General features: G+C 42.7%; 1 protein-coding gene across 1 annotated transcript in view; it reads right to left on the bottom strand.

Annotated features, from left to right (window-relative positions):
- LOC138297264 (uncharacterized) overlaps positions 1-25657 on the bottom strand; it is a 141497-nt gene that overhangs the window by 19887 nt on the left and 95953 nt on the right. The window contains exons 7-8 of the mRNA XM_069236719.1: positions 21309-21457; positions 7339-7491 (exon numbers count right to left, since the gene is read on the bottom strand). Of these exons, the coding sequence (XP_069092820.1) occupies positions 7339-7491; positions 21309-21457 (302 nt within the window). The remainder of the gene's footprint in view (positions 1-7338; positions 7492-21308; positions 21458-25657) is intronic.

The raw sequence follows: 25657 nt of genomic DNA, 5'->3' as shown, positions 1-25657 counted from the left end.
AGTGGTGGTGTTACACTGTTAGAAATGGGGTTTTTGGTTGGCAGTCAGGTTACCCTCTGTCCAAGCAAGAACCCTCACTAGTCAGGGTAAGTCACACACAATCCAAATTATCCTGTGCCCACCCTCTGGTAGCTTGGCATGAGCAGTCAGGCTTAACTTAGAAGGCAATGTGTAAAGTATGTGTGCAATAAATCATACAATAACAATACAGCACCACAAAAATACACCACACAGTGTTTAGAAAAATACATAATACTTATCTGGATAATTGCAGGTCAAAACGAATAAAGATACAATGTGAAATTGTAGAGATATCACTGAAAAGTGATATAAAGTGTCTTAAGTCTTTAAAAACCAAACAAATTCTCTTTCAAGCACAAAGTACCTGGTTTAAAGTGGAAAATCCCTGCAAAGGGCCGCAGAAGAAGAGATACGTGGAAAAATGGTGTGTGCGTCGATTTCTCCCCAGCACACACGGACTTGCGTCCTTTTTCACGCGGGGAAGTCGGGCGTTGTTTTCCGGCATGCGGACAGTCTCTTTCTGTGGTTCACGGGATTACCAGATGTCCCGGGGTCTGTGCGTGGATTCTTCGGCTTGTTTTCCGGCTGCGCGTCGTTCCGGGAGGCTGTGCGTGGAATGTTCGTTCTCACGGCAGGCGTCGCGTCGATTTCCCCTCTGGAAGTCGGGCGGCGTTGTCATTGCGAGGCTGTGCGTCGAAGTTCCGGTCGCCCCGAAGGCGTCGCTTCAATCAGCGTCGGTGTGCAGCGATTTTCTCGCCGCGGAGCAAGCTGTGCGTCAAAATTTTCGCCGCACGAAGAGTCCAAATGAAAAAGAGAAGTCTTTTTGATCCTGAGACTTTAGGGAACAGGAGGTAAGCTCTATCCAAGCCCTTGGAGAGCACTTCAGCAGCAAGGCAAGAGTTCAGCAAGGCAGCAGGGCAACAGCAAGGCAGCAGTCCTTTGTAGAAAGCAGACAGGTGAGTCCTTTAGGCAGCCAGGCAGTTCTTCTTGGCAGGATGCAGGTTCTGGTTCAGGTTTCTTCTCCAGCAAGCGCCTGATGAGGTAGGACAGAGGCCCTGTTTTATACCCAAATGCACCTTTGAAGTGGGGGAGACTTCAAAGAGTGGCTAAGAAGTGCACCGGGGTCCCCTTTCAGTTCAATCCTGTCTGCCAGGGTCCCAGTAGGGGGTGTGGCAGTCCTTTGTGTGAGAGCAGGCCCTCCACCCTCCCAGCCCAGGAAGACCCATTCAAAATGCAGATGTATGCAAGTGAGGCTGAGTACTCTGTGTTTGGGGTGTGTCTGAGTGAATGCACAAGGAGCTGTCCAATAAGCCCAGCCAGACGTGGATTGTAAATCACAGAAAGATTTAAGTGCAAAGAAATGCTCACTTTCTAAAAGTGGCACAATCAGTACTGCAGGCCCACTAGTAGCATTTAATCTACAGGCCCTAGGCACATATAGTGCACATTACTAGGGACTTATAAGTAAATTAAATAGTCCGATCAGGTATGATCCAAGGTTACCATGTTTAAAGGGAGAGAGCATATGCACTTTAGCACTGGTTAGCAGTGAAAGTGCGCAGAGTCTAAAAGCCAGCAAAAACAGTGTCCAAAAAGTTGAGGGAGGCAGGCAAAAAGTTAGGGGTGACCACCCTAAGGCATGTCAGGTCTAACACACTGTCACTTCAAAGACAGGGCCTCCAGTCACACACAAATTACCTCACACTAGCCTATTGTGCTTACAGACAGACTGGAACCAGGGCATGGAGGCAGGAAATGTTAGACACCTCTGCAAGGGGAACACTCCAGAAGTTTCTTCCACTTTTAAAGGGGCAACAGGTATAAAAATAGGACCCTCACACCCACTCTTCAGTACACTCCTGGACCTGTGGCTACTAAGAAGGACTGCCATGCTGCCAAAGGACTGCCCTGTTCCTTGAGGCCCATCCTGCTGTCTGAGAAAGAAGACTGGACCTGCACCCTTCATCCCAGGCTGAAGTGACTAAGGGTCAGCTGGATAACCTCCTGTTCTGAGCTACAGTGACTCAAAAAGCTCCAGAGGTGTCTCAAATTGCCCAGCGGACCTGCTTCACTGGACCTTTTTGAACCCTGTTGGCCTCTGGTGGAGTGAGTTCCTGATCCCTAAGAGGTGCCCTCCCAGGTCCTAGTCCCTTGGTGTGTCATCAATTGAGAAAACTTTAAGAAATGCTGACATTTTGGTATCTTTACAACTGAAAATGGGGCAATTCCTGCCACAATCTTGTCGCCCAGCAACGCAAAGCTCTGGTGAACCGGACTTTGCTCTATAGTGACCGGCAATGCAAGATCTGCACCTTGCTCTACAGCAGACAGCACGCAGTGACCACCAACACGAATCTCCAGCAACAACCATCCACAATGCCAGGCAGGCTCTACGAGCTACAGCGACGACCATCCATGACACCCGGCCTGCTCTTCACGCTACAATGATGACCATCCACAACATTTTCCCTGCTCCTCGCACCCTCCTCCAATGTAAACAAAACTCTTTGTGCTAGACTTTAGAAGGTAACTTTTTCAGCTAGACTAATCTGGTCCCTTTATCTGGCCCGTGGCTCCATTACAGTCGTTCGGAACTTGTTGTATTCAGATTACCTGGAAATTTGGACAGTGTGAAGATCTGCCTGTTCCCAAACAGATATATTGCTTACTTTTAGAGGTGAATGATACTCAACTGTAAGTATCCATCAAGCCTTCTAATGCATTCAGACAAATACACACCTTTAAGACCGAATGTCTCAAATCTGTCACAACTGAACCGAAGCTACCGTGCTTAAGTGCAGCCACAAGTTCACCATAGCACAATTAGAATGTTCCTCTAACAGGAGCACTCAAAGTCTTCTGTCTGGGCTGTCCTGCACTCCTACACCCTCACAATACCAACAATAAACTGATGATCCACTCATGCAAATATGCCAAGTACACTCAAAATGCTACTACCTCTTACTCATCACTATGCAAAAGCATAGCTACAAGTTTGTGCAACATGACTGGAGGGCCCTCGAGCCCCTATCCATGGCATCAAAAAGGTTCCCTCACAAAAAAACTGAGTATACGCTTACTAACCAACAAAAATGACTTAGGGCCTAACCTCCATGATGAGTTGCTATACAAATGCCATAATACAATAATGTTTCTAATATAGACTGAATTATACACGAATAATAATTAACCCCAATCTTTTCAAAACTATACTCAAGATTAGTGCTGATATAGTGATATCCTGTTATAGGATTAACAGAATGCTGTTACTCTGCCTATCATCAAATTAGAATGCTAGAGTGCTTGTGGTATAGTGGAATCTGTGGCAGGTATACACACTTAATTGTGTGGACCAAAGAAGCATGGGCTCCATTAGCAATGATACTAGGCGTCCAACTCGTAGGGGAAAACAGCCACCGTTTCACCTGTAAAAATATTTTGTTGCAGCTTTGTTAGACAGCAAGTGCTTGAGAATAGGCATTTATCTAAGCCCATACACTATAGCACGCCCCAGCGGCCTATGCCTGGCAGTAAAGGCATGCCTCCCTTGTTAAAGGCCCTCACCTAAGATGAGGGCCTTTAACAAGGGAACAAATCTTTAATGGCTGGTATACCTCAGTCACGGTGGGCTATAAGGTTATTAGAACATTCCGTCCCTAGTGGACAGAACATTCTAATTTGTGAAATAAAGGCCTCATGGAGCCCGAGGGGGTTAAAGTTACCTCAGGCTCCATAAGGCCTTTGGTCAGAGCACCAGCAAACATTTGAATGTTGATGCTCTGGGCTTCTCCAAGTCATTAGACACCTGTAGCGTTCCATTGTCTTCAATGGAGCTCTCAACATTCCAATGTTCTAACAGGAGGTGTGTAGCCTTGGGTATATTAACCCACCAGGTAGCACATTGTGCAAAAGATGTTCATGTAAAATTGCCATTCTCAAAGGTATGCATTCCCAAGCAGGCACAAGCTGATACAATTACTTGGCATCTGAGCTGAGGTGTTTCAATATGCTTTACCCTCAAACTCGGACCACAAAACTTGTTTTTATATAGCTCTTTAAACATAATTTCTGCAGGTCAAGCAATGCAAATAAGTTACTGTTACTCAATTTATCAGCTTTCAGAAGGCTAAAGTAACCTGTTGAGACCAAAAAGTCCCCTTCATGGGACAGATGTTTGCCTCTGCCCTGTGTGGCTCAGCTGCATGGATAGCTGGATCTCCATTACAGATTACTGGTCTTGTGTGAACATGGATTATGCATGTACACCATGAGGTAGGCCTTTCTTATGGTAATGAGCTCCTGTTAGACTGTGAGGGGTGCATCAAGTGCAACCATCATTGAACAAGGGCTATTGCTCTTACCTGGAGTTAAGTGACACGAGTGTGGTGGTAGCAGCATACCGGTTTGGGGTTTATTGTTGACCAGTACTGTGAACAAGTCTTTTTACCTGTGTTACTGGAATGGTGCCTAAAGGCCCACTCATGTAAAGTCCTGCCGTCATGTACTTAATTCTCCCTTGGTCTACATGGTGAGAGTGTGTGGCGCTGGACAGTGTGTGATATGTGCACATCCATGCTGGGATGTATGTGAGCCTGTTCATGATATATAACAGAGGCACACGGGTTTCATCTTGGAAGCCTAGAGCCTGGAAAAGCTAGTGGAGATGAGAACAGAAACCCTCAGACAGGATATGTGGATTCCTGGGGCTCAGATGGGAATATACACTGGAGGAGGGGGGGGCAAAACATTCTCTGTGCACATCATAAGGTCTCTGATTTCAGGAAGATAATTGTCACTCATTGTTGATGAGATAGTGGGCCTGATAAGGTTGGCACTGTAGGACCAGAGAATCTTGATAAGGGGAAGGCTTAGGCCTTCAAACCCTTGTGAAGCATATTTTAGCAGAGGCTGACACCCAGGTGTGATTTTCGTTTACACCTTGGCCTGTGTTGTGGGTCAATCAGAAATGGAGCCACTCCTGCTGTGACAGACTGTCCCTTTGAAAAGATAGGGTAGTGGCAAAGGCACTTCAAAAAAGTCAATATCCACAACCTTAGTTTAAAAGGACCAGACATGAAATCACATCTGTGCCTGGATTTGGACTACAAAGTTGGGTGCATGAGTCCCACAAGTTGCTCAAGTGCACTGTTCATCAGGGGAAAGAAGATCGCCAAGACTAAACTGCTGAAACTAGGACTGGGGACCAAGGTCTGGCAGCCTCCCAGCTGGTTGAGGGGCCATCACCCTGGAAGTCACAAACACTTGCCTTGTGCCTGGAGCATCAGCCTTCTACCTGCCTGCCAAGACCACTATGGCTTGTGGGGAGGAGGAAGAGCGAGCGAGGCCCAGTGAGGGTGTTGGTGAATGGATCCCGGTGAGCAGCGTGTGAGGTACCCAGCCCAAAATGGACTGGTGTTGCAAGAGAGCTGCCAACCCTCTTGTGCAAGTCAGAAACTCCCATTGGGAGTGATGTCAAGTTGCAGGCTCTTACCCAGCACAAATGACCTCACTGGGGATGTTGCTCATGCCCCATTATCTTAATAGTGGGCTACTAAGACTGTTGAGTCCACTGCCAATGTTGGAGGAGTCTGCACTATTGCAGAGGGACTTGCAATAAAGAGAAGTGGCCCTGCAGTACCACCAATGTTTGAAAACCTTAACGGCAAGAACCACAAATGAGAAGCCACCTTCTGCGCCTGCAAATAATTGTGGACTGTGACCACAAGAAGGTGCAGTGTGCTCAACGCTGGAGTACAGAAGATGCGCCCTGTCTCCAGGACACTTCCTCAGGCACTGTTTGTGTAAGACTGGCGCAGGGCCAGAAGGCTCTTCTGAGACCTGCACAGACTGGTGGAGAAGCAGCAGTGTGAGCTGAACTTTCAGGGCCTAAGCCAAACTGTTGTGAATCACTAGAGCAAGCACCACCAGTGGAATCAATGGTCTAGCCCTGACAGACGTTTAGTGTTCATTGTCTAGTGCTCAGTATTATACTTTGCGTGGGTGATATACACTGCTTTTCTTACCAAAATTAAGCATTGGACCGGACAAATAATTGGGGTTATACTGGCTATTTTGACTCGCAAGCCTTCCTGTACCTTGTGTCTACCTCTCCCTCAAGAGCCTTGGACTGCTCGACATGCGCTACCACCTAGTCATCTGCTAAGAGGTAGTACTTGCCTCAGTTACTCAGGACTCATAGTAGGTCAGGCCACTAGACCGCAAGGGCAAAAGGCAACAAAAATCCATAGTTGGCCCCAATAAATCCTGTTTGTTCAATGGCTTTCTGAAAGGGTTCTGATGCGGTCTCAGTGTTTTCTGGGTCTCTTATACTCTGAATACTATTAGGTTTGATCTACTACTGAAATTTAAGAGGTGTGGACTTAATCGTAACCTCTAATTACCAGGTGTGATAAACACTGCACCACTTATTGTAATTTCTGTGCAAATGAGTATTTGCACAGAGATCATTATTTAACAGGCCACTTGAACATGCACTTAGTTTTGGAATGTGGCTAAAGGCTGAACGGTATCGAACGGAGCCCCATTTCACATTTGCTCCTATTCCCCTAGATTGTCTTATTACGTACTGGGCTGTGAGAGGGAGCTACACAATCTTTAATTGTTCGCCCTGGCACCTTATATTGTCTACGTACTGAGAGCTAGGAGCAAACCTCCCTTGGTCCTCACCTTGTGCTCCTACACAGTCAGGCTAAGTGTAGGGTGGTGCATAAAGTGGAGCATTCTATGGGCGCTTGCCACAGACCCTTTGCAGGGTTTGAACTTCACCAATTCTGAGCAAACATAGCAGAGTCATGTTTGTTACTCTCAACAACAAATTCTTACGCAATACATATTGCCCATTAGGGGCACTGGCAAAACCATTGCATGGTCTCCCATAAACATGCCTACTTGTAATGAATACAGACTAAGCACAACACAGCAGTTACAAGATGGCCGGGGGGAGTGGGTGGTTGGTCCCTGTAACATAATGGACTCAGGAGGTGATACATATTCCACAGTCATGGCAATCCTTGAGATGATATCCACCGGAAAGCGGCATGACCACTTTTCCAAATGTCACTGACGAGATTACATATAAATTATGGAACTAATCTACCAATATGAATGTGATATAAATGATCTATGTACAAGAGGATTGGAAACAAATTGATGTTCAGAACATGAGTAATAGGTGAGTTACAAGGCTGATGTGAGAGTTAGGTTTACATTAATGAATTGGTTATGAAAACGAATATGAACTAATGAACTACAGTGATTGATGCATGTTTCATGATGATGAAAAGTACTGAAATGTACCTGATGGCTGGCTGAGCACACATTCTGTTCCCAATGCATCAGCTGAATGGTCTTCATAACCATCTCTACAAAGACAAGTGTATGCGCCGATCTCATTGTGGCATTCTGCATTTTCATCACAATACTCTAGTCCAGACTCACATTCATTGATATCTGCAAAAAACAGAATATGATGTTTATAAGTGAGCATTCAGAGTATTTGTATTACACAAGCTACATGTTTCGTACTATTGATTAAGCATGGTTTTCTAGTAATTTAAACGGATTATTTGGGAAGAGCGATGGTTTTATTTGTGACTTTCTATGCATCTTTATGGAGGTGTGGGGATGATGGGCAATTCTTTCAAGTGGCAATACATTGGAAATACTACAGATACCCAACTTGGCAACAAAAGTATAACATTTGTATTTCCTGGTTCAGCAACAATATAATGGACTTGGTTCAGGTTTCAGCACACCAAAACAGTTACATTATAGTATGGCAAAGCAGAAAAAGTCTGGCATGAATGTGCTGACAAACACAGGGATGCACAAACGTGGAACTTGCAGTTTTGTATACCTCTTATGTCTGTATTTTAATCTCCAGACTTATGGGGCTGTGTGACATGAGTACTGCAAATCTAGAAAAAAGCTTCAGCAATGCACATTTGAGGAGTAAACAAGGCACGGATATGAGAGACAGAAGAACAGGTAGTGCAAAGACAGTACAACCCTTTGTGCATACCGATGCTTGAATTTGTTAAAGAGTCCAGTTGGCTTTGCCAGTGCTTGCTGCAGAAGTATTGGAAGTTGCCAGATTTTAACAGTTTCCTTTTTAGTATGGGTGATGGTGGCTAATAAATCTGACAATGTTAACCTGAAATAAGCTTTTGTCCATTGGGGTTTTGCGTTCTTTGAGAGGAAGAGCAAAACGCATAGTGCACACGTGCAACAGGACAAGCCAGTTTGAATGAAACCTATTATAAAATTATACTTCATTTCATAGATAAAGAACCGTAGCCTGGCTGCTGGGCTCTGAGTTAATTGAGGGTAATTTTGGGTAAGCCACATATGGAGTGCTGTCACTTGTGTCATGAAGCATGATTTGATATGATGCTCTTTGTTTTAGGTTTTGGTGGCCATAAGAAAGTCACATGAAAGATATGGGCTATTACCTTGAGGAGAAGATTCAAAATGTGACAGCTTCAATATGCAGCTGTAGGATATCACTCAGGAAAAATATAATTTGGTAGTAGGTATCACACTGGAAGCAAAAGCAATGGATTAGTATGACCCCCATATTTGGATGCCATAACACTGAAGTGCAAAATCGCCCTTGGCGTGACATCAATAGCGGTTTGGTAAACTTTAAAGAGAACAAGTCACCTGGATGGAAAAATCACTTTTAGGTTGTGCAAAGTAAGCAAATTCGCATTTTGGTAAAACGACAAAACAGTCACATTTTGGTACAAATTAGGCAATGGCACATATGGACTATCTCACAGGCCCAGATTTGTTTTTTCTCTATGATTGAAGAAGGTAAGACTGAACACACTTCAATGACTGAACATAAACAATTTACCTCATGATTATTGGGTGGATGTTGAGGGGCCAGTCTTATGAGATACAGGTATCTGGTGCCACCTATAGGTTGTGCCATTTTAGCTGTATCAAGAAGTAATAGGCCAAGCCTTGGGTTTTAGGATTTAAAAAAATAATGTTTTAGCGGGAGAGAGGGACCCCAAAATGCATTGGGCTGAGGGAATAGAGCTGTGGCAACCCTCCCCTTGTGACAGTTCAGTTTGGTTGCCATATTTTTGAAAAGCATAATGGTATAGTAAGGGAACTAATTATTTGCATTATTTTGGCAGTAAGGAAACCAAATATATGCAATATTTTGGCAGTTGAGTTGGCTTAAGAGGATCTGCAACCATTTCAAGGACAATTGAGATGAGGAGGGTTGATATTCACCAATAGAAGAGCGATACTGGGGAATCTTAAGTCAAATCGGCCTGACACCACAGTGTCCTGTGTGTAGTAGTAAGTTACCCAGTATCATATCCTATATTGATGAATTTTCTTTATTTTATTCTGTAAAGAACATTTTATAATTTGAAATAACGCATCAAGAGTGTATTTGAAAGCATCCAATATGTATTCCATTTGTTATGTTTTCACTACAAATCAGATTTTATTACTTCTTGGCCCTGATGAAGCGACTTTTGTTGCGAAACACGTTGTATAGCCATTTTAGTTATAGCTTCACACACTATTTTAGCAAACTAGGCCTGCTGCTGTGCACTTTAACCTAGACACACTTTATTCAGCTTTGTTTTATTATTTTTATAATAGACACATTTGCAGTCTTATTTTATTTTCTCTATCCAGCTGTTCTTTGCCTAGGCCAGCACTGCGTTCTCAAACAAGACATTTCTTTCACTCTTTGCTTTTCTCAAGGCTGCAGTAAGATAGGTTGCCGGCAAAAGTGGTATGCTTTGTCTCCAATGTTCACAGAAACACACTCTTATTTGGGGCCCTTTCTTGGAACATCAGCAGTCTTATTATAAAAACACTACTTTGACACATGCACGTTAGAGGGAGATTGGAGCCAGATGACCAAGGCTGTATGCTGATTGCTTTGCTACAGCTGCTTATGTAGACTACAGGCCTCTTGCTCAGGTATGAAGGATGATGTCTTCCCAGGGGAACCTGGAGGGCAGAATTAGAGCTTAACATGCTGTGCTCTAACAGCCTAGGGAGAACTATTTTTTACGATCTCACTGACAATATGATAGCGTTATTTTTATGTTTCACTCTCCTTTTCACAATGTTAATCCGGTCATGTTTTATCGTCCTAGTTATTGCAATTCATGCTTAATTATCTAAGATGCTGTTACTTCAATAAAACCTTATTGAACTATATTCTGCCTCTGATTGTCCTTGCATACTTGCGACTAATGTAACAGAGAAACTGATGAGATCTGAGTGACCACGATTTCCCTGAGGAGTCAATTGTGTCATGCGCTCGGTTTCCCAATCATACCTGCTCTTGGGTGGAGATGAGGCACTGCTAGTTGGCCGGAACAAAACCCGGATTAGGCCGATAGGTGTCACCTGTAGTGGGTTCAGACTCAGTCCCCCACAGTGCAAGTGACTGCCACCCAAATCCAGTAGATTCATTAGGATAATGAGACCCTACGCGACATGGCGCCACCAACGTTTGGTCAGGCACTCATTTTCAGGTCCTCCTGTGTATCTGTGTCATTACATGCAAAGACACCTCAGTACTATATACAGAGACGTCCATGATATTGAAGATTTTTCCTCCTCAGCCAAGAAGGGAGTACCTAACGCTGTAGGTTGTTCAAGCTTGAACCCTAAAAGGATAATCCCCATTTGGTGTGCTTATCTCTGAACAAAATGACCATTCATTATGGCAAACCCGCAACAGGTAGAAATTGCAGTCAATATGCGACCACCCCTCACTGCACATTTATTGGCACATGGCCTAACGGCCCGGGGGGGTCCAGTAACATTTGTCGTTGAGGCTCATCTAGCCTGTAAAACAGAATTTTTGTATTCTTGGGTCACATTTCCAGCATCCGATGGGAACACAAACATTTCATCACTATACACCTGCAAGCACACCTGCGCAATATAGAGCATATGCATATCTAGAAATACCTCTATCTTATCAAGAAAATAATAATTGGCTTGATGGCACCCTACCGCGTACAATTCTACATGCTGGGCTTACGGCAATATACAGACTATTAGTACAGTTTGTAATGCAAACATTAAATACAAACCCAGCACGTGCTGCCCAGGTGCAACCACATGCAGTAACGCCAGGCATTCATCCTGCAACTACATTCGATCATGGGTGAAGTAACCCCCAAACGGAAAGAGATTCCGTTTTGGTTAGCACAAAAAATAAATGCACTGGAAGCATTATTTCCCCATACAGGACCTCAGGATAAGCATAGAATACTAAATATGTGCTTGCCATTTGGGATGGTTCCCACAGTAAATAACTACAATACTTGGGGCACGGTATTTGCCATGCTCTATACTACCGCACATGGTACACCAACACGTGCCAATTTACTGGAAGTGTTGAAACAAATTCAATATGAATTCGGGGCTGCCCCAGCCCTGGTCTTGGGGATGCAACTAATGGGCAATTTTGCCACTGTAGCTTCAATAATATTAAGTAACCTTAAAGGGGAAGCAGTTGCACTAGCAGTGTGCATGCGGCTCCAGGATGTTCCTCCACAGGATCAAGGATGTGAGCTGCAAAAGATTATCACCAAGACCTACTCTAGGTTTGGTCGATATAGTCTGGGGGCCAGACCCAAAAAAGAAACCGTTTCAGGGTAAATCTAAAAGATTCTGCCAAGCAAGCTCCTGAGGGATCTAAGAAAAGCTAGGATAAAAACAAACACACACCTAAAAAACAAAGGGGAAAATCTCAGCCTACGGAGACCCCACAGAATAGATATCTCAGAAATAGAGAATATAAAAACGCCTGACAGATATCTATAAACTGATACATGCCAATCTCATTCCTTTCAGGACTCACTGGAAAAACGCAGTGAGAGGTGAGCGATGAACTGAGTACGTGAAACCAAGACAGGAATCACAATGCTCAACAGAAGTTTGTTAAAAAAAAAAAAGAGAAACTTCCAAGAAAAACCCCAATTCAAAAAGAAGAAAGTGACAGCAGTTGCGATTTGCCATGCCATTCAAGAAGAGGGCTCTATTAAAGAACAATAAGTGGGCACAAGCGCTGCTAGACAGCGCGGCAGAGGTCACAATAGTTTGCCTTAATCTTCAAGAGCATCCGTAGGTGAAAGAAACTGATGACTTCTTACAAGTTGAAACTGCAGACATGCGCATCTCCACGCCTGATAGAGTGAATAAAGTATTGTTACAGTTAGGAGACATTGAAAGCCCAATAGACGTAATCTTTTGGGTCTGCGATGTAAACATATATGATATTCTACTGCCCAAAAGGGATTTTCCACCAGATTTTGTCTGTACTTGTCCATATGGGTAAGATGTTATCAAACCTTCTTTCTCGCCCCTTTTTCCCGATTACCTCACAGAATTAGACGCCTTCGATTGGGCATTGGCGCAGGCACCGCGTTATATCGCAACCATGTACGGTGGGATAAAGATGTCCCCCTATCAGGTAATTCCAATTAAAAAAAAAAAAAAAATCAACCTCAACCCCAGCATCCAATAAAACATGATGCTAAAGCACCCCTGAGGGAAATCCTCACACAACTAGAGTACCAGGGCATAATTGAACCCTGTGTCTCACCAATGAATAATCCTTTATTCCCTGTAGTTAAACCGGACCATTCATACAGAATAGTCTTAGATTACAAACACTTCAACACTCATACACACACATAAGCTATACAAAACTCATAGCAAAGCACTTATGAACAACATAGTGCGCAACAAATACAAAACACTGGACATTTCCAATGGTTTCTTCTGCCAAAATATAGCACCTAGCAAGTTTCTGCGCACTAGGCTCCCAGAAAAAAATTATAATGTTTACCACAGGGGTATAGGAACAGACCAGGACTGTTTGCGGCTTGTGTGACTTCAATTTTGCACGACATTGAACCTGAAGCATTGTCCTATGTAGATGATATCTATCTCACGGACAATGAACTACTGCAACATCTAAGACGGGTAGCCCGCATCGTTGTAGGATTTGGCAAATTTGGCTATAAATTCAACTTAAAAAAAAAAAAAATAGCCTTCCTTAGTGTCCTGTTTTTGGGATAGGAGCTTTTAAGTGAAGGAAAAAGCCTAGTGCCATAATTCTTGGAAAAATGCACACAGTTACAACTTCCGAATAACATTAAAAAACTCCAATCCCTATTGGGTTTTCTAAATTTTGGCAGAACGTACATTCCATATTCACGCATAAAACCTTTATATGACTTAATACGTCCTGACTTTTCCAGTAAATTTTGGACAGTCAAACACACACGCAGTCTCAGAGCTTTGCAAACAGACATGCTTGCAGCACAACGCCAAAACAAAAGGGACAATAAAACACATCTGCTCATCAAATTTATTGCTGGTGCCATTGGCTTCACCTACGTAACTTTCAATGAGGGTGAGACGGTCCTGATTGCATACAAATCACATTTGTATTCAGCAGCAGAACAACCCTCTGCTCCCACTGAGAAAATTCTCACTGCTGTTCAGATGGCTGTCATTAAAAAAAAAAAAAAAAAAAAGACCACCAGCCCAGGGGAGTGCATTATTGTAGTATCTCCAATTCCAGGTCTTGAGGCTGTTACCAAAGCCAGCGTTCCAAACGCTAAAGCATTACATCCACGTTGGATTCAATGGGCAACGTCTTTGACAGCCACTGATGTCAACTACATTTTTGACTCTCAGCTACAAACTCAAGAATTTTTGCAATATGAACTAGAATACCCAGTTCCGGCAAATACATTGCCTATTGATCAATATCAAAAAGTCATATACACTGATGGGTCAGCACAACCTGCAATAGGCACAAAGAATCAGTACTCAGCTACTTGCGCAGTCCTAAGCAGCTATCTGGAGGGTAATAACTTTTTCCGCATCATACATTCACGCAAACCCTAGTGGATTGCACTGCAGAACTGGCAGAGCTAAAGGCTCTGGAACATACGGATCCTGCACAGTTAACACAGTTTGTGATTCGTACTATGGTGTCCAGTCCTTCAATGAATATCTGCCATACTGGTGCCAGATTAGAATCAGAGATTCTAGAGCTAACACCATCAAACAGACTTCTGTTTGGGAAAGTAGCGGATCTGAAGGAAACCCTACCAAACGTTCATGTTGTACATACACTTGGACACCAGCATGTTGGAATACACATTGCTGGAAATACACTGGCTGATGAAGCAGCCAAATCAGCAGTTGCCACACCTTCTGTTGCTGCAGTAACTCGTTCTAGAACGAAACTGGATGACGACATATGGGCTGCCCTTTCCAAAAGCATTTTCTGCTAAATACTCCTACCGAATGGTAGGCTTCCTGGACGCAGAAGAAAGGATACCAGGCGTAGGAGTTCAGATAATTCCCAATAAAGATCTAAGACCAGACTTGATTAAAGCAGCATGAGGGGGTTGCTTCTGCCCATGCTGGTGTGGCGGTTACAAATTAATTATTACAAGCACATTATTGGTGGCCAGGTCTATACAAACAGACCAAGCAGTATGTACTTTCTTGTGACATCTGCAACCAATTAAGGGCTCCACCGTCCAACGTCCACCACAGACACCCCTCCTAATTTCCAATAAACCTTTACAATGTGTGTACTTGGGCCATTGTGGTCACCTAACACCGGACAGTGGATACAAATACATCTTAGTTGCTGTTGACTCTTGCTCCAGATTTCTATGGGTGCGGCCACGATGCGCGGACTGTTATTAAAGATTTGCAAGTCTTTATCAGCACATATGCAGTTGCGACTTTACACTTGGACCAGGGCCCTGCTTTTGCCTCAAGGGCATTCAGGGATGCCATGGCTTTGTTAGGGGTCCAACTCCATTACTCGTGTCCATTTCATCCCAAGGGAAATAGTGTTGTGGAGCGACGAAACCGTGACTTAAAGCAATCCTTAACAGCCAGAGTAGTAGGTACGGGTCGTAGTTGGCTTAATCACCTGTAAGGAGTCCAGAGAGCACTTAATCTGCCTAGAAGGTCCCTCAGGGATTTTAGTTCATACGAGTGCCTGTTTGGAACTCAAATGTATGTTCCAGATCTTGATAGTCGTGGCACGGAGGTGGCAGAAACACCTTTTGACACAAATGAACGTGTCACTGTCTTGCAGGAATTACAAAAGTTCTGTGACGACAACACTTCTGCCAGTGCTGCCTCCATAGCAATTAAGGATGTACCAATAACATCTACTGGCTGGATTCCAAAGGTTGGGGAACTAGTACGTGAAAAAGTTGCTGTGAAAAAGGAGTTCAGTCCTTATCCTGCACCAGTCCTATTCCTGGAAATACACGGTACCAGAACTGTCATTTTACCACCGTTGCCTGGTGCTAAAGAAAACCACTTTGTATATACCGTCAATGTCAAGTTACACCATGTGGCCGATCTTACACATAAGACCAAGAGGAGCAACCAGTAGTTCCGGAATCCCTTTCAACTGGTCAAGATGTCCCTCTACATGTTTTGAGTAGCAACACGGACACCTTTCTGAACTTGGGCAGGGTGGAAAATGATCTTGCATTATTTCCACTGACATCTGTTACAGCAAACACAGAAATTACTGATCGATTTGACTTGACTTCTACACAGACATCATTTACAATGAACCACAGCGGGAGAGACTCCTACCAGTCCTCCTTCAAATATGGCTCCAGTTTTTGCACGAGCTGCTTCTGGATACTTTGCTGACATCAATGATACCCTTTCGGACTCATTTGCCTCTTCTACATCTGAACTGCCAAAAACACATAAGCTGATAAATTGACTTAAAACAAATTACTTTATTTTCCCCTGGAACTATCTGTTGCTTTCCTTGACTAAATTAGCTTTCCTCCTTCGGATTATGTTTGTCATTACTTTAATTCTAATAATAATTGGTCATTACCTTCTTGAAAGATCAAAAGTTGAACTGGTGGATGATGTCCTAAAATCCAATTTTTCTTCTCACAAGGTGTGCAGAGACTGGTCTTTTGCGAACATTTCTGCTAGACCAATTCCTGATGGGATTGTTTGGGATAGTCACCTTTAATATATACTGCCCCACGGAGGTCATTCAAATACCATATGTGTTTAAACTTTCTAGGAATGATGTAATAATACCCGGAGTTGTTTCTGATGACTGGGATGTGAAAACAGTTGATTCTATGATGATTGAATTGCAGTATTTTACTGTATTTGAAAGTGAGGACATTTATCAATCCAAAGAGAATTATGGTGACATGTTTTGCTATAACTATTATGGACACCATTTCATTCACAGAGCGAGTACCCGAAACACTATTTTTAGCTACACACAATGGGAACATTGTCTGACTCCACCACAAGGGAGTTCTAAAATGTATTCTGAAAAATGTCAATATTTTTCTGGGCACAATGTTAAAAATGCTGAGTCATTATTTAAAATTGCCATTGATGGAAAATTTACATATATTATTGAAAGATACGAAGTTCATTTATTCGGATTCCTTTGTTTCCTGGTTGGCCACAGAAGGCTATGAATATTGGCTGAAGTCAATTGACATAAAAAGTGTGTGGGGAACAAAAAAGTGGCAAATAAGGGGAAAGGAAGCTTTATTTAGAGCATGCCTGATACCTGTTCAAATGATATTTTTAAATGAAACTGTACAACAGACAAGCTGCTTAGGCATAGCAAAAATTAAGCAATTGAGTGCGCCCAGTATTTCTGCCCCTGCAAAATTTTACAAGTGGCAAAAATATATAAATGCAACTGAAGATCAGCTCAATGAATGGGTGCAGATTGGCATGCTTAATGCTTCACTTTCACGTCCTGGTGGGTGGTTATTTTGGCCAATAGATACCAACAGATGTCAAACGTTTTATAAACTTCACAGGGGGTTTTAGAACAAGTAAACCAGACCCTCGCTATGCGTTATCCGAACATGTGGGTATAGTAACATCATACAGTGTACGGAAACTATGCCAGCAATGGTTGAAGAGTTCATCACTAGATGCTGGTAAAGAACAGCTCAGTCTCCTGTCTAATAACACTAACTTACAGGATTTCCTGTTAGGCCCCAGAAAAACACAGAAAGCACTTCTTATATGCGATCTACAATTAAATTTGGAAGCTTTCTCAACAAGAAGCTGCTGTCCAGTTAAGGCAAATTGATCAGGAAAACTTAGAGGGCATTAGCTAATGTAAATAATCAGATTAATACCCTGTCCATCCGAATATACACCTTAAACAACATTGTTTCTTCTGCAATAGATATAATACAAAGTGATATGTCCTGTTCACACCATGGACAGAGCCAACTGAGATCCATTATGCAGTTAGGTTGGGCACTATAAACACTGAAGGCAGGTCGCGTTCCCTGGCAACACGTTAGTGCAAGGGACATATTTTCCACATTTAATTTAACGTGACAACAACAGCTAATGGCTAAGATGGAAGCAACTTATGTCATGTTAAATATTGAAAAGTTGCCTTTTACTGTGGCTGAAATACCATCTGCTGAGTGGTTAATACACGGGGTCATTAATCTACCTATTTCAACACTTCAATTCACGTCCTGCTTAAAACACATTCCAGTGGGCAGATATGAAAAGCTAGGAGATAGTTACACCCACGAGGTGTGGGACCTACCCTTTTCATACAAATGTTTCAGTGGCATGAAAGAGGTCCTTAGCAGTAGTGAATGCGAGACTTCTGTCAGCCATTCAATGGTTTGTAAACAGCAGTCCTTGCACAGGGCATGTGACGCTTTGCAGCAAACTTCACTTGTTATTTGAAGGGAGTCCCAGTCCCCTCGAATAGACCTGCTTTCCAGGTGCTCTCGAATGGCAGCTATGTCCTCCTCAATAGTGAAAACTGTTGTGGGATGCGAGCCAGAAAATAATGTTGTTTCGGTTTCTAAGATTGTTGCATGCTGCGGGAACATACTTTTTCCTCCTACATAACAGTGGGAAGTATCTGAGATTTGGCCCATATCGCTACCTCAAATATGAATTTTGACAAGTTGAGCAGACTCAAGGCTTTGTTTAAAAAAACATGTGGTGCTCACATCTGCGCTCGAGATCTATGCGCTTCAGGTTGCAAGGTCATCAGCAGAGATACAGTCCCTTTTAAGTACTAACTTTCTGAGACACTTGTGAGCTTGTGGGATGAATATTTAATGCATCCAGTACTACTAGAATCTCAAAATTATTTAAGGCTGTTGGTTCTGGTTTCGTTCACACTTTCTCCTCTATATTCAGCTTATACTTTCAGCCATCCAGTCAATATTCTCCAGTATTCTCTGGGGATTTCCGATAACTTTGGCTATACTAGGTGGCATTTTGCTATTGCTACTTTTTCTGCGCAATGGCTGTCCCGTCACAACAAGGAGGACTGAAAGCGCTTCCACCAGCGCATCTGTGTCGTGAACACATGATGCAGTACTTTGGAGCATCACTACTGGAGCAATTGGAGTGTGACTGGTCTGTCATTCAGACTGGTTTTGCATTGTGTGCAGCCCATGTTTCGGTGCCTCTGGTGCTGGTTTGAGCATGCACTGAATGTTTGTCTTTCTAAGCATCGCTTACTTTAATTGGATGCTGATCTGTTGATGTTCTCGCTGAGGGCTCATTATCAGACATGCGTGTTGAGGGTGCGTTTGCTACGGGAAGCTGCTTATGAGTTGCCCTTTGTGGATTATGTAGCTCTAAACTCATTGTTGGGCACACCACGGAATGCTGCTGCCTTGGCTGGAGCCTAGGCTTTAGAACACAAATGCTCCTTGGTGATGAACTGCCTACTTTACCACCTGCCGAAGTGGAAGAATTTCCGTCTTTAATTGTCCCGGACTCAATTGGCTATATTAAAAATGACTGACTTTTGAAATTTGGCTTCTCCTGACGCCACACTTGGCATTTTAAATTGGCCTTCTAATACATGCACAAGTGTGTTTTTAACTTGTCATTATTGACATTCTTATACATATGCCTTAGGTTGGATTTTAGCAGCCTTTATACATAATTAGAACCACCTTTGAACTGGCAAGGGGAGGGTGTTGTGGAGCCATTTTAGTTATAGATTCATACATGTTATTTTAGCAAACTAGGCCTGCTGCTGTGCACTTTTACCTGGACACATTTTATTCAGCTTTGTTTTATTATTTTTACAATAGTCATATTTGCGGTCTTGTTTTATTTTCTCTGTCTAGCTGTTCTTTGCCTAGGCCAGCACTGCGTTCTTAAACAAGAAATTTCTTTCACTCTGTGCTTTTCTCAAGGCTGCAGAAAGATAGGTTGTCGTCAAAAGTGGTACGCTTTGTCTCTAATGTTCACAGAAACATTCACACTCTTATGTGGGAATCCTTTCTTGGAACATCAGCAGTTTTATTTTAAAAACACTACTTTGACCCATGTGCATTTGAGGGAGATTCCAGCCAGACGACCAAGACTGTGTGCTGATTGCTTCGCTGCAGCTGCTTATGTAGACAACAGACCTCTTGCTCAGGTATGAGGGATGATGTCTTCCCAGGGGAACCTGAAGGTCAGAATTAGAGCTTAACATGCTGTACTCTAACATAGCCTAGGTAGGACTAGTTTAATGATTCTAGTGACAATATGGTAGATTTATTTTTATGCTTCACTCTCCTTGTCACAGTTTTAATCCTGTCATGCTTCATCGTCCTAGTTATTGCAGTACATGCTTTATTATCTAAGATGCAGTTACTTCGATAAAACCTTATTGAACTATATTCTGCCTCTGATTGCCCTTGCATATGTGAGACTAATGTAAGTGAGAGAAACGGATGAGATTTGAGTGATCACGATGTCCCTGAAGAGTCAATTGTGTCATGCGCTCGGTTTCCCAATCATCCCTGCTCTTTGGTGGAGATGAGGCACTGCTAGTGAGCCGGAACAAAACCCAGATTAGGCCAACAGGTGTCACCTGTAGTGGGTGCAGACTCAGTCCCCCACAGTGCAAGTGATTCTGCTGCCCAAATCCAGTAGTCTCATTAGGATTTTGAGAGCCTACTCGACAATGTGTTGGCCTGAAGCCATAAAGAGTGTGATACATAAACAACCTGGAACTGTAAGAATGTCTGAGCAACGATGATTTCTGTCAATAAAATATTAGATCTTCTGTTTTTAGTGGACCTTAATCACATCACCTGTCTCCTCAAATACAGGTCTTGTTTTCATCTAAATATACTTATTCACACATTGTATCATTACTACTTTTCCAGGAAAATTGAATCACAAGTTTATTATCTGAAATATTTATCTAATGTTTATGAATGTGTTGAGCAGTACGATTCAGATCGTTTAAGTTGTCTACTGTTTAGATGTAATATAGGTTGCGCACAGAGATTTTTCTCTGTTTTTGGTCTAATTAGGCCCCTAAAATAGAAGTTTTTTTTAGGTTACCTTTTGTGTGAGGCTCCACCAATATCACCTATCTTGACAGTTTTTTACATGTCAGAAAGTTGGACGAGTCTACTTTTATGTTTCTTTTCTGTTCTATGTAATCATGAGTATTTATGTTGGGTTGGGTTTTCCCACAAAAATGCACAGCCACGATGGTTGCCGGGCTGTGACTGAATTGCACAGCTCACCACCACTTATCACATTTCTTTTAGTTTGTATATCAATTACAGTTGTACGAACCCCACTGCTTCATATTTCTCCTAAACAACTTTACAAACCCTCTAGATCCTATGCCCTTGAATGAAATGCGAATCAGTTTATTCTCACTGCCCTTTGTGCTTTCAAAACACAATTTTGTAGCACCATTCTAATAAATAAGTATATGAAAAAAGAGAACTACTGATCTGGACCCTATGAAATATATTTTCTTATTTTAAATACGAGTTCTTAAGGTGCTTCACTACTCTGCAGAACGAACTCCATTTCGCGACAACTTCTAGCTTTTTAAAAACTGTCAACAACACTTTGAATGAGATGAAAACTCCAATGACAAGGTTGTCAGCAAGAGGATGGTGCTTAAATACACAGATGTCAGTGAAGTATATTTGACTAAAGTCTGCACTCGTTCCATGAAGTTTCAAGATTAATCAATTAACTTTTCGAGCATTCGAAAGACTAAAAAGGTAATAAATATTTAAATCTTAGCTCTAATGACCTTTTCAATATGGGAGATATATAGGACTAGGAAAAAATAAGAGCCCAGAGAGACCGGCAAACTATGTTTCGCTGTAAATTGATAGTTGGGACCTATTTAAATTGAGAGTTTACAAAAAAATACATCACTTTACCGAACCATGATTCCAACTTACCTTCAATTGAAAATGAAACCGGCACATACTTCCCATTTCCCAATGAAGTGCTTTCAAACTTTTTTAGCTGAGATTTAAAAGTATGCAAATCTTTCCCACCATGCTTCAGATGAATCCAAAATGATAACACTGCCCTGATCTTTGTTGTCCTAGGTGGGAGCAAATCAGTAAGTTAATTTTAAATGCTGAGGGTAGTGGACGAGCAACCCATGTTAGGAAGACAGTTTCAAAAGTGCCAATACAGAGGTCTCTTGGGCACTACTCTAACGTTGAGGCACTTTCCAGAGAAGGCGCGCTACTATCATGAATGCAATCAAACATGCAATGAGCATTTCACAGCTTGAAGTCTAAGGTGGAAAGGCAGCATTAGAAAACAACATTGGATGGCACTATAAAAATAAATTTGTAAACAAGATATTCACTGGTTTATGCTTAAGTAAATGATGAGACGTTGATCTGTCCCACTTGAGGCCATTATAATTTAATTTGTCAAACAAAGCTATTGGGCAATGATTATCAATATTTCACACACAAATTCTTCTAAAGAGGAGGATTTTTAACAAGCATAGAAGATCACACCTATAAGGAATTTGTCATATACATTGTACGTGCAATAAGTAGTATATTCAAACTTGCAGACAAACATGCTTTTAAATTGAGAGCTGAAATGTGCGGTTGGAGTCTCAAATCAGTATTCACATTATTTTCATGCCTATGTGTGAATATTTACTGATTTAACACTAAAAACGAGCAATTTGAAACCATACGTGTTTCGGTTTTACACCGAATTACACCAAACACCAAAAATACGCAAAATTATTTTTAATATTCCAATGTTCTTGAAAACGTATCAGTACATTGCCTTCTAACCGCAATAACTGTAGGATTTTATACCCGTCACATTTTATTTATGAGGTTTTTTTTACATGCATGACCGTAAAATATTAGGCAGCCCTTGCACTGCCTTTAACCCATACTCCATGACACAGTTGGTCCTCAGAGTAAAAGCCATGCACGTGTGCAAAAAATTAACAAATGCCCTCTTCATTTACAATTCATAAGAACTTTAAACCAAGGAAATGTGAGAACACAGGATTTGCATTACCTTTTGTTTCTGTGTTTACATTATGAGCACGCATACATTATTTTTTGCAGTGCTTAGTTTCAGTCAGAGGTTGCCGGTGTTGGGGGGCAATGGCACTTAGTTCTGGGGACCATCATTTATTTTTCTGCATCAGATATTTACCGAAAGCAAGATAAGGAAAATACAAAAAGCAGAAAGACGAAGGAAGAGATGGAAAAAACTCACAAAAGGAGAAAGCAGGGATCTTCAGGAGTGAGATAAAGGAGCGGGGAGTGACTAGAAGTAGAGTAAGGGTGCCTGAGAATTATTTAAGACTACCAGCCTTGGTATTCTCTGCGCCTACATTTGATGGCACCAGCAGCTGGCTTCTGAGTGGAGCTTCAGGAAGCGGCACTCTATTTTACAAATTAAGCACTGGGTGGTCTGCAATTTAAATCTTGAATATTGAGAGGAAATGAGTTTACCCAATTTCCTGTTGTGGCACAGGATCTACATTGAAGAATATGTGTGTTTCATGTTGTATAACACTTATTTACAGATCTAGTTCTATTTAACAGTCTTATGTATGTATTTATATGATGCAGTAGCCCTAACTTTTTATTTATTCAAGAGTGCCACTGGATTGATAGCTCACACACCACTATGGACAGCCTTAATGGACTTTCAGAACTAAGCAACAGTTATAAAATAAATCCTCACTAGTTTACAAATAAGCTACAACAATTACTAAGTTGTGGTATAACTCAGTGTTTATCATTATGGCTAACAAACAGCAATATGCATGCTAGAGAGCATCTTACCTACATGTTACTGCTTGACTACCCATTGATGCCTACTTTTGAAGAATAACCTTGAAAATGAACATGAAAATTCCTATGACCCCAGGACTTCTATATGCTTCAATGCCTACATTGTGAAATAAATATCATTTAACTATATGCCAAGCATACGTTTATTTACTGCCGTATATATGCAAGGTAGGTCGAGTTTATTTTGAGCGCATGGCTGCCACCATGATTTATTTACTTACTTCTCTCCATCAGACTTTGACAGACCAAAAGAGACAAAAAGGCAGATCGGATGACTGAGGTAGAGAAAGGGGAAAAAGCATCAAAAAGGGAGAAAGCAGGAACCTGCAAGAGGTCAGTGGGTATCTGGTGATGAATAAAGGAGGCAGGCGGTATATTTAGGATCACCAGCCTTAGTATTTAGCACAATCATGTTTAATTGCACTGGTCACGGGCTTCAGAGCAGAGCTTTGGGCACCTGTACTCTTTATAACCAACTTTGAGTTTATTATTAAAATAACAGTGGTACAGACATCACTACAGAGTACGTTTCGATCATCTTTCTTGATACCCATAACATGTATATTGTAAGTTAACAACACTACTTAGGATTGTCAGGTAGCTGGGAAGCATAAGCCTCCCCATGTCACTTGTGTCATCCTACTTGACCCAACCATTTACCCCAAACTTGTTTATGCTCCGACAAACAGCCTCTTGCTTCACATACAGGCTTCTACTGAATCACACACCAATCTAGGCCTCTGCGCCATTGTGCCAAAGTTAGAGGACTGGGTTTTTTCCATTTGACTGCAATATCATGTTTGGCTACCTTCGTAGCTGTGCCTACGAATGCCTTACCTGCACAACAGCCGCCAGAACCCTCAAACACCCCCAGTAGATGGATCAGTGGAGTGTCTGGGACCACCCATCCCAGGACCTGCGTGACTTCCCTCACTATTTTTGTCCAGTAGTGCTGGATTACAGTAGAGGACCATACCTTATGGTAAAGGTCAGCTGGGGATTCCGAGCAGCAAGGGCATTTAGGGCTGGGGACAAAACCTGCACAGTGTAGCCCAACAGGAGTAAGGTAAGCACACTGTAGACGGTAAATTTAAATTAATCTCAATCTGGATGATATGGTTAGGACCCGAGGGGCCAGAAGGGCATCAGTGGTGTAACAAAACTGGAGGGGAGCCCCCCTGCAAATAGCACGGAGGGGGTCCCCTCCGGACTCACTCAGGCCACAGGCTGTGCTGAGGGGCTGCCTGGAGCTCAGCCCTCCCCCCCACACACACTGCAGGAGCCTTTGTTACACCCCTGAAGGGCATGATGCCATTTATCTTCCAAAAGGCCCAACAACCGTTTTCTACAGTGGTCTAAGGTCGCAGAGGGATTGATAATGAGGGTGCAGTAGATCTGTGATATTCCTCCTTCCCCAGTGGACCCACAGAATTTTGGCCTCTATTGGGCTGAACTCTGGAGAGGGTTTCTCACTGGGAACATGGGCGGCGAGTATGTGTCAGAGTTACATGTATTTGTAGAACTGTGTGGGTCTCAGAGAGTAGGTATATTGAAGTTCCTGAAAGGAGTGTACATGGGATCCAGACCATATATCCCCTAATTGTGTCATGCCAATGATGTCCCATTTCTGGAAGCCCTCCAAAGAAGCTACCTCCTTCAACCATCCCACAGTGGGGTCTGGAGTATGAGTTTAGCCTCCCAGTGTGTTTGTCGGAGAGCAGCTCTCCAGGCCAGAATAATTGTCTGAGTCACTTCTGGCAGGGTAACTGCACAATTAGCATTGCTATAATGCAGTAAAACCCCAGAGATTTGAGTTCCAGCTAACAAATTGGGCCAGTTCAGCCCCCAGAGAACCAGTCATTTATCACTAGGAGTTGGTCTGCTACATAATAGAAGTAAAGTTTTGTTGCCCCTAGCCCCCCTGTCGTAGCGAACACGTTGGCAGTGGGCCAGAGCCAAACAAGGCCTAGAGTTGCTGCACAGAAATTAAGTGGCCATCCTATCCAGGGTCCGGAACGAATGGTGTGGCAAATGGATTGAGAGGTTCTGAAAGACAAGAATCTAGGAAGCATCATCATTTTATATGGGGTTATTCTCCCCATTACATTCAACAGAGGGGATTGCCAACAGAGGAGGTCTTCCTTTGCCTTCCGGGTCAAGGGATTGAGGGATCAGGTGAGCAGTAAGGCCAGGTTGGATGTTAGGAGGGCTAGAGCAACTTGGAGCTGTTGAAGGAAGTGTCTCATGCTTCTGTGGGGCACAAACCCATACTGGATGAGTGTTTTAGTTGCCCACCTCAGGCGGGAGGCCAGAATCATAGCGTAAATCTTCACCTCAGTATTAATGAGTAAAATTGGATGAAAGTCTGAGCAGAAGGTTGATGGGGGCTGTGTTTTCGGAATTACTGTAATTGTAGCCGTGTCTATCTCAGAGGGGAAGGCACAGTTCTTGGCAGC

This window comes from Pleurodeles waltl, chromosome 5 (assembly GCF_031143425.1).
Source record: "Pleurodeles waltl isolate 20211129_DDA chromosome 5, aPleWal1.hap1.20221129, whole genome shotgun sequence".
Taxonomy (NCBI): domain Eukaryota; kingdom Metazoa; phylum Chordata; class Amphibia; order Caudata; family Salamandridae; genus Pleurodeles; species Pleurodeles waltl.
This window is presented reverse-complemented; position numbering and strand designations above follow the sequence as displayed.